The 10604-nt window shown below is 40.5% G+C and overlaps 1 protein-coding gene across 1 annotated transcript; it reads right to left on the minus strand.

Moving 5' to 3' along the window:
- Positions 1 to 3070: 3070 nt before the first annotated feature.
- On the minus strand, positions 3071 to 4084 carry LOC143577348 (uncharacterized). Its single transcript, XM_077061200.1, has one exon. The coding sequence runs from the start codon at positions 4082 to 4084 to the stop codon at positions 3071 to 3073; it is 1014 nt and encodes a 337-aa protein (XP_076917315.1).
- Between the last annotated feature and the right edge of the window lie 6520 nt (positions 4085 to 10604).

Raw genomic sequence — 10604 nt, forward strand, 5'->3', positions numbered from 1 at the left:
GAATTCTTCTGAGTGCGGAAGGCCCATAGTACATGGGGCAATTCATCGAACCAGCCGGTTCGTTTAGTGCCTAACCTAGCTTTGATCCCGTCTTTGATTGTCCAGTTGGTTCGCTTAACCTGACGATTCGCTTGCGGATGGGCTACAGATGTGAATATTTGAGAGACATGAAATTCTTTCAACCATTCTTGTAGCCCGCTGTCCGCGAATTGAGTACCGTTGTCACTTACAAGTTCCAGCAGAAGACCAAACTGGCAGATTATGAATTCCCAAATGAATTTCTTGACACTCGCTGCCGTAATAGATGCGACTGGTTTGGCTTCCTGCCACTTTGTAAAGTAATCGATGTCCACGATTAGAAACTTGACACGTCCCGAGGCTTTAGGAAAAGGTCCCATGATGTCAATAGCCCATTTTTGGAACGGCCATGCGGAAGTGACTGGAACGAGTTTGTTCTTTGGTAGCAGTGTGTTAAGCGCATGACGCTGATAGGAATCACATTTCTTGATTTCCTGTACAGCGTCCAGATGCATTCCTGGCCAGTAATATCCGACATTCATCAACTTTGCAACGATCATTCTTGGGCCCACGTGAAGACCACATATGCCTTCATGAACTTCTCTGATTAAATAGTTCGTGTCCTCAGCGTCCACACATCAAAGTAGTGGGCCGAGAAAGGAACGTCGGTACAAAAACCATCGTTCATCTGATAGTTTAAGGCTTTGTGTTTTATCTTCCGAGCCGCGGACTTCTCTTCCGGCAAAATTCCCGATGACAAATAAGCCATAATTGGTGTCATCCAGGATTCAACGCTGGTCTGGATTACTAGAACTTGGTTCTGTGGGATAGATGGGCGATCCAAGACTTTAATCCGAATATCTTTAGCAAAGTGTTCGAAGTTCGTTGATGCCAATTTGCTAAGGGCGTCCGCTGACTTGTTCTCGATTCTCTTAATGTGAACAATTTTGAATGAGCAGAACTGAAGAATCAAGTCCTTCTCTTGCGACAGATACGAAGCCATTACATCTTTTTTTGCTTCGTAAGTCCCATTAATCTGCCCTGCTATTAACATGGAATCCACCCGCGCTTCCAAGTGTTTTACACCAAGTTTTTTAGCTATCCGTAGGACTTCCAGAAAAGTTTCATATTCCGCCTCGTTGTTAGTACTTTTAAAGTCTAACTTAATGGCGTATGTGAACTCGTGGCCTTCGGGATTGACTAGCTTGAGGCCTGCGCCAGATCCCTAACTACTATATGCTTCATCCGTGAACAATGACCAGACTTGTCCTTGTTCTGGAGGTACTTGGGGTTGTTGTTCAACTAAGCATTCTTTCTCTTTGTGATGCGGAACCTCTGTGACGAAGTCCGCCAGCACTTGCACTTTGATTGCTGGTCTGGGTTTGTATGCGATCGTTTGTTTACCCAGTTCGATGGCCCATTTCAGCAATCATCCAGACAGTTACGGTTTGCTTAACACATTCTTGAGTTTGTATCCAGTTAGGACATTGAAGGGTTGACCTTGAAAGTTTCCGCGGAGTTTCCTGGCAGCATAGACCAACGCCAGAACCAGTTTTTCAAGCATTGAATACCTGGTTTCCGGGTCGGTCAACATCCTACTGACATAGTAAATTAGTGTTTGGACGTTCTTTATGTCCGTCAGTAGTACGGCCCCAATGGCGATGTCAGTTGCTGACAGATACAGTATCAAAGGTTCACCCACATATGGTGATGTTAAGATAGGCAGTTCCATTAAAACACGCGCCGGTAACGGTTACTCCTAGAAATTTTCCCTCTTCCATCCTGAAGGACCACTTGGCTGGATTCAGCTTCATATTGATGCTTCTCAAAGTTTGAAATGTTTCTTCGATGTCTCTTAGCATCTGATCTTCCTCAATAATTTTGATTACGAGATCATCCATGTAAACTTCTAATTTCCGACCAATCTGTTTCTTGAATGCCTCATCCATCAATCGCTGATATGTAGCCCCCGCATTCTTTAACCAAAATGGCATCATCTTATAACAGAATGTGCCTTGGTCTGTTTGGAATGCTGTCTTATCTTCATCACCCACCGCCATGCGGATTTGATGATAGCCTTTGTAAGTATCTAAGAAGCACTTGAATTTGAATGGAGCTACAACATCAACTTTGAGGTCGATTTCCGGCAATGGGTAACAGTCTTTGGGACACACCTTGTTCAGATCCTTGAAATCTATGCACATCCGCCATGTCCCGTTGCTTTCAGGGACAATGACCGGATTGGCGACCCAAGTCTGGTATTGGATTGGGCGAATAATTCCAGCATGTAAGAGGTCCTGAACTTGTTCGTTCATTGATTTCGTTTGTTCCGGCCCCATCTTACGATTCTTCTGCACAACTGGAATATACGGTGGGTTTACTCACAATTTGTGTTAAGCAATCTTTCGCGGGACCCCGGTCATGTCCGCGGGTTGCCACTTGAAGATGTCAACATTCTTTGTCAGCAAATGCTTCAAAAAGGTTCTCACTATCTCGGAGATAACGGGTCTAATTTTTACAGTTTGCTATGGGAATTTCTTGTTCAATACCCATTTCTCGGGTTCAATCCGCCGAGTTTACTTCGGAACTTTGCTTGGCTTGGAGCTTTCTGTTGCGAAGCAATGCCGATTGATATGAATGATAGCCACACAAGTGAGAATCGGAACTCCAACTGTACCGTGTGCTATGGAAGGATGGGCATTGAAATCACCTATCGCTTCTCGCCCCAAGATAATCTCATGCTTTGATGTTGCTGGTAGAACTAAAAATTCGACCTCCTCGGTTCTTGAATGAATTCCGTCACTTAGAGTGACTGGAAAGGAAATCACCCCTCACGGGTGCATTACCTCGCCTCCATATCTCGATATAGGAGCATGAATGGGGTTCAATCTCTTCTTATCGTCCTCATCTAACTGTTCGAAGCATTGCTCATACATTATATATGACGTGCTACCGGTGTCGAAGAAAACGTATTGCGAGCGATAGTGACCGAAGATGGCGGTAATAATCAAGGGATTCTTATTACAGGGACCTCCTTTGATCCTTGGAAAAATCACAGGCTCATTCTTCCATTCTTCCTCATCGGACTCTCTTCTCTTTCCCCTACCTTGTGTCCGCCTTGAGTCATGTGAACGTTTAAATCTTTGACTTGTTTTTTGGGCGGGCCTTGGTTATCTCGCGCGGGAGCCTTACCACTCCTAGGTTTTCCACCTTTTACCAAATGTCCAAGATATCCTGATTTCACAGCCGCCTCAATCTCGTTTTTTAGAGCAACAAACTCGTTCGTATTATGACCGATGTCATCATGAAATGAACAGTGCTTTTTGGCGTCGAGGAATGATCTCCTTGTGAGTGGCTGGGGTTTCCTGAAATTCATATTCTCCGTAGTGAGGATTTCAGTGGGAATTTTTGAAAGTGGAGTCCAACTGTTTGAGCCTCGAGTCCAGGAGCCTGCTTTGTTCTTGTTGGCAATTAAAGATTTGGCATCAAATGGCTTAGACGTTTCCGCGGATGGCTGGAGTCGGGACCAAATGGTTCCTTTTTCCTGTCTGTTCGGCTGTGGATTCTGAAATTCGACTTTCAAATTCTGTTTCTGATTGTTGGTTTCCAACGTCCTTTGAGTTCTGGCGAAAAACTTTGCCGCAGTCATGATATCATTCCAATACGTGGGCATACCATCTTTTCCAGTCAACGTCATAATCAATTCGTCACTTTTCACATTTTTGCGTAATGCTCCCCGCAACATATCCTCGCTTACGCCACCGATATTGAGGCTTTCGTTGTTAAAACGGGTAATGAAGTCTTCCATAGACTCGTTGTTCCGTCTAACGACGTCCAATATTTCGGATGGGTCGCGGGTGTGTTTTCGCTGCTGGCTAAAGTTTTGTGAGAATTTAGCAACAAAATCGTCCAAGTTCTTTATCTGTCCATCCGGAAGCTTTTCAAACCACTCCCGCGCTGCCCAAGTAAATGTTAGTGCGAACATGTGGCACCAATATGGAAGAGTCCAACCGCTGACTCCTCCAACTGCCACAAAATTCAGCAGGTGATCACTGGGATCGGTCATCCAGTCCTTTTTTCCCACGGATGTCGGGATCTTAGCGTTGACCGGGAACGAGGCAGTTGCAATCTTTGCGATGAACTTCGACTTTTCAGCGAAAGCAGCCGGACGATAGGCTTGGAAAAGTCTTCCTTAGCATCACTATGATAACCCGCCTGGCGAACTACCGCTTGCGGACGGCTAGTTCCCTCTTGTGGGTGAAGGCGGCTATCACTAGTGTAGTAACTGATATCACCTGGACGGTACGATGAGTCGTAAGTATCATACTCGTCAAACTAGGATGGTATGTGCATGACCATACGAGGGCGATCACGCAGTCTTCGAACTTTTCTAGGATCTCTCTCCGCTTGAATGCTATGGCGGATCAGACTCCTCCTTACTGCTTGGGGAGGGGAGAGAGATTTCCCAGGAGACTCTTCATAGTTTAGAGTTCGAGCCTGGAGTCGCTCTTCACGTACCCGTCACTCATACTCTGCTACCACCTTTTCTTGTTGGTGACAGAACCACTCGTCCTGAGACAAGGGTCCCATACTTCTGGAACTATGATGATGAGTTCCTCCTTGCTCAGACTCGTCAGAATCATCTCCCAGACCTAACTCTGAATGAGTCTGACGAGTTTCCTTCATAATTCGCTCGGGATTACCGGATCTGGAACCTCCTGGCGCTGTGACATGCCCTAGGTCTGTCGGAGTAAGACCTGCTTGAATCGTGGCATGTCCCAAATCGCCTGGTGCAAAACTACTAAGAGCAGTGATACGTGCGAAGAAACTCGAGGAAAATCCTACAGGTGTTTCAGTATTAGTAACCGTGAAATAGGTACATGAGTTCCCGTCGGCCCTTCAGGAAGCTTATTCATACCGTACGAACCAAAAAACCAACGAAAACTTATGCAGTTCTAACACCAAAACGGATGGCGCCAATGAAGAATCACCGATCCGATCCCCTATACGGGTCCTGGATCTAATGTGTCAACCGGGTAGGATACTACAACAACCAACATGATATGAGCATAACTTCCCAAAATCCAGTGACCGGAACCTGCAAAAAGACACCGTGAGGTCTTTACGGGAAGGACAAGAGGGGGGGTCTTCCTGTAACCACCCTCCGGCGTGAGAATAAGTACTGTTTTGACGTAAAGGAAGTACTAGAGTATGGAGAGTAAATACTTGGGAGTGAATGTGTACCTCATTAATGTTAAAGTTGAGGAATATGGTAAATTTAGTAAAAATAAGGAAAATGGGGGTACGTTCAGTAAAACCCTTTTTAAATTCGAAACATAAACTTTGTTTGTTAGCGACCAACCAAATATATTTTTCAATAACGTTTCTTGTTTACGGATCCTGAAGAAGGAAGATCTACATTACGACCGGCCGATATTCTTGTTTTTGGGTAGGTAGGGGGAAAACACGCTTGAGTCGACCTCACAGGAGTGTCCCCTCTTGTTGGGCTTAGGGACAATGGATTTGTAGCAGGTCAGGCAGCATTGAAGGCGACATCAGGCAAGGTTGCTAAACACGAGAGAGCTTGTTTGGAGAATCAACACGTGTTTATCCCCTTTGCCTTTGACACTTTTGGTTTCTTACCTCTGGATGCCGTGGACCTTTTGAATAGGGTTCAGAAAGTTGTGCATAGTAACGTATCGGCCGATAAGAACCGAAACTTTGTTTTTAATAGGATTGGGTTTGCTATCCAAAAGGGGGGTTGTGGCGCAGCTTGTTGCCCGCTTACCTGCCACTTTATTGTAAATCGTCTGGATGTTTCTATGGTAATATTAATAACATTTTAACTTGATTGTAAACATGAATAAGTAACGTTCGGGGAAACATGTTTAAATATTTTACAGTCATGTTATGTTTTGGTTAAAGTGTTTAAGAATGAGGTATGTTTGCCAATAAATAACTTGGTTATTTTCTTTTTTATTGTTGTCTTTTAGTTCTTGTCAGTTCTTCTAAACTTGTATCTTTTATAGAACGGCGACCCACACATATATACTCCTAATCCTATCCTAAACTATTATAGAAAATCCGCTTTCATGTTAGATTTTAGACCATGATTCTTACTTTAAAAGACAAGAGCCATTACAAGACTAAACTTGTTACTCTAAAAATAAATTTAGATTAAGTATAAAATACCATAAATATAATTTTGTTTGAAGTTTTAAAAATTTAATATTATTATACTCTAGATAGATGATTATTTATTTTAAATTTGAAAATTGAGATTATAATATATATTTTTTTAAATGACAAGGTTACAATACTTATACTACACCCAAAATCCTATATACATACACACATTTTCCGGATTAGAACTCATATTCCGATACGTAGTATCTGATACCGCATTAATCATGGATAGACGACAGAAGGAATTGTTCTATTTTGAAACTTTACCTCAACAAGCTTGCACTAAAAACAAGCAGGTATCTCTATGACCCTGTCACACCCCGACATAGGGCCTAGAAGTGTGACCACAAATTGGCACATGTTTGTAATTATATCAGAGTTTATGAGAAAATTTTAGTGGAAGACTTTGTTAAAAATATTAATTTATATTGAAAATTTATTCGGGAATTAAACACTTGAGCATATGGTTATAAAATATTACTTTGTTATATTACAAGGATTTCCTTATCAAAACTGAGTCATACTGTAACGCGAACTTCTATTTTCATGATGACTCCAATCCTTGCTATTGTTTAATAAAACTTAGTTACATTTAATGGGAGGAAAAAATACGTCAGTTAAGTGCTGGTGAAACGTATGACTCTAAAATATTTAAACTACAGTTACAATACAAATATAGTTTCTGTACAAGCTCAGCATAAAGTATTTCATTTATAGGATTTGTACCACTTCCTTACACACAAAAAAGTTTTCCGAGCCACGTAGCCCCTATTGTAGAACTTTTTATGATTGTTAGCACACAACCATGTAGCCTTTGTATGTTTATGCTAGACAATTATGTTTGGATCTATACACATGTGTAATCGGTCCGAGTTGCTTTTTATTTTCTATTTTGTATTATAACGTTTTAGAGATCACGTAATCTCATGTAAATGTTTGACTGACTCTTTAAGATAAGCAACTCGTTCACCTTATAGAGTATAAATATGTTTTGACTATTTGTAAAGGTTTAACGTATTCACCTATATCGTCAGTGAGTGTTTGAAAACTTTCTTGATTGTGAATGAGAAAGATATTAACCTATACATAAATAGGTTCTTATAAATATTTGGATGGTTGAGCTTAACCTTTATAAAGTTTTCAACTTTGTGTTTGAATGAAAACACTTGTTTTAATATGACGTTTGATATAGCATATTTTGGCTTAATAGGTTCTAACACGTTGATGTGTTTCTCCAGGTAAGTAAACGGGTCCTGCTGTTGATTGGGAATTATACGAATTACTTTCCTTCCGCAAGAGACTCACTACTAGTGATATCCCTCTTACAGTTACTACATGTCCGTCAAAATATAACTTTTTTAACATTACTTTGTCAAGAAGTAACGTTTATGAAAAATCTTTATGAATGGTTTTAAAATCTTTTCAAGGTTACAGGTCATAGCCTTAACTAATGTCTATGCTATAAGTTAAATAACTTAAACATAACTCCTACCTTTATGCGAGCACTCGAAATGATAATAATAAGAAAAGAGTGACGACTTGAAGGGTAGGATCTTGCAATAAGCACGCTTAGATGATTGATAACACTATTGGGACTTCGATACTTGAACGTGCTTAGAGAAAACGAAAAATTGGGTCGTCATAGCAATCGTGCACGCTTCCCTAGATTAAGTGTGTGCTTTAGAAGGTGTTTTTGGGATGAGCTGGGTTCAATCCCCTAGCCCCTATATATAGGCGAGTTTCGCAAACCATCATGATACGCGATGGGTTTTTAATAACAAAGTTGCGTATCCCTTCGCCACATTTTTTCGCCATGCCACGTGTACCCGGTTGCTTACTAGGGTCATCGCATAACGCAATGATTCTATGGGTTTTGGCCGTCGCGTAGCGTGAAGCCGCCCAAGTATAGATATTGGTGAAGATTCATTGCATAACACGATGGATCTACGATTGTTCTGTCGCGTATCGTGAGGGGTCAGAAATTTTAGAATTTCTATTTTAAGTCCCTATACTTTCAAGAATTGGTATCTTTGGCTTAGACTTAGATGTTGTATTTTCGAGGTGTTACATCCTCCCCATCTTTTAAATAATCGTTTCCTCGAGATTTACTTAAGCATATGCGGATACTTCTTTTTCATTTCGGACTCGAGTTCCCACGTATACACGGGTCGTCTTCTTAAATTCCATCGAACTTTTTACTAGTTTGAGTCACTTGTGTTTGAGGAACTTGATCACGCTGTCTTCGATTTGAATCGGTTGCTCTACAAACTTAAGTTTTTCATTGACTTTAACATCCTTTAAAGGCATTGCAAGGGTTTCATTGGCTAAACACTTGCGCAAATCATATACGTTAAACACGTCGTGTATGCCTTTCATCTCCTCGGGTCTCTAGTTGATAAGCAACTGGACCGATTCTTTCGTGTATTTCGAATGGTCCAACGAAACGCGGACTTAACTTTCATTTATTTCCAAATCATACTACACCTTTCCAATGTGATACTTTGAGTAGCACTTTGTCTCCTTCTTGGAATTCTAATGGCTTGCGGCGAACATCCGCATAACTTTTCTCTCTATCCCTTGCTGCTTTCAAACGTTCACGGATATGTGTTACTTGATCGGTTTTTCTCTGAACAATTTTGGGTCTTGATAACTGATTATCATCTGTCTTAGACCAACATACGTGTGTTCTACATTTTGGTCCGTATATGGTGCCATTTGGATACTCGTATGATAGTTGTTATAGTACGAGAATTCCATTAGAGATATATGAGTATCCCAACTACCTCCTAAATCAATTACACAAGGCAGGATCATATCCTCTAAGGTTTGAATAGTACGTTCACTTTATCCATCAGTTTGGGGATGATATGCGGTATTTAAATTTAGTCGTGTTCCCATGGCTTTTTGAAAAGTTGCCCAGAAATTTGATGTGAAACGACTACCTCTATCAGAAATAATGGATAGTGGCACACCATGTACGGATACTATGTTTTCCACACATAGTTGTGCTAAATTATCCGTGCTAAACGATTGTTGCATCAGAATAAAATGAGCAGACTTGGTAAGCCTATCTATAATAACCTAGATTGCATCATTTTGACGAGAAGTTTTGTGTAGCTTCATAATAAAATCCATGGTTTTCATATATTATTTCCATATTGGTATTTTTGGTTGTTGTAGTAAACATAATAGCTTTTAATGTCAACCTTTACCTTAGAACTTGTTAGGCATTTGGCAACATACAAAGCAATGCTCTTTTGCATACCAATCCAACAATAATCATTTTTGAGATTATGATACATCTTTTTAACTACCCGGATGCATCATATATTTTTATTTATGTGCCTCTTCAAGGATCTTAATTCTTAGATTTCTAACCATCGGTACCCAAATCCTTTTGTCAAGTCTAAGCACCTTATCATTTCCCTTAACTGATTGATCAGTGGTGCCATTTTCTCTTTTGGATTTAATGTTTCCTTCTTCTAATGCCAACTTCTGAGCTTCTTTGATTTGATTGTTCAAGTCAACTGTAAGCGCTAATATGAGAGCTCGAACCCTCTTTGGCTTATCGTGTTCTTATCTACATAATGTGTCAGCAACTATATTGACTTTTCCTTCATGATATACAATCTCACAACCGTATTCGTTGAGTGTTTCCATCCAATGCCTTTGTCTCATACTCAACTCTTTTTGATCGAAAATATATTTTAGACTTTTGTGATCGGTATACACTGTGAATTTTACTTAATTAAGATAATATCGCCATAGTTTCAGTGCAAATATTATAGCGCCTAGTTCAAGATTGTGTGTGATGTAATTCTTTTCAAGAACCTTTAATTGTCTCCAAGCATACGCAATAACTTTCTTTCCATGCATTAAGACAACGAAGTTGTCTTGGCGAATATAAGAGACAGCGAAGTTGTTGGAAGCGAATTTAGCTTACACATTTAACTTCGCCATAAGCGAAGTTACTGTGTTGGCGAAGTTATCTTAACTTCGCTATCTACTGTTCTCAGAATACATTTTGGTTTGGTTTTAGATCTCGTTTTGGTTAAATATGACTTCGATAAACATCACTGAGCTAGTAAAGATGAAAGTTGAAGTTGGCTCAGCTACTAAGGCTCCAAAGTTACTTAAAGGAACTGACTTTGTTGCGTGAAAAGACATATTTAAGCAGTACGTGAAATATCAAGATGCCAAGATGTGGGTATGTATTCAGGATGGATATATCACTCCAACAACTATGTTCGAAGGTCGGGAGCAACTCAAGAAGTATAATAAGATGGAAGATGATGAAAAGAAGATGTATGAGGCAGAAAGTAAAGCACTGGCAGCAATAACCATGGCACTACCTCAAGAGATTCTACACACATTTAGAAAGTACAAGTCCGTTAGAGAAT

Source organism: Bidens hawaiensis, unplaced genomic scaffold, assembly GCF_021521415.1.
Source record: "Bidens hawaiensis isolate Kalapana, Puna unplaced genomic scaffold, B.hawaiensis_p1.1 tig00028517_1, whole genome shotgun sequence".
In the NCBI taxonomy this organism is placed as follows: Eukaryota; Viridiplantae; Streptophyta; class Magnoliopsida; order Asterales; family Asteraceae; genus Bidens; species Bidens hawaiensis.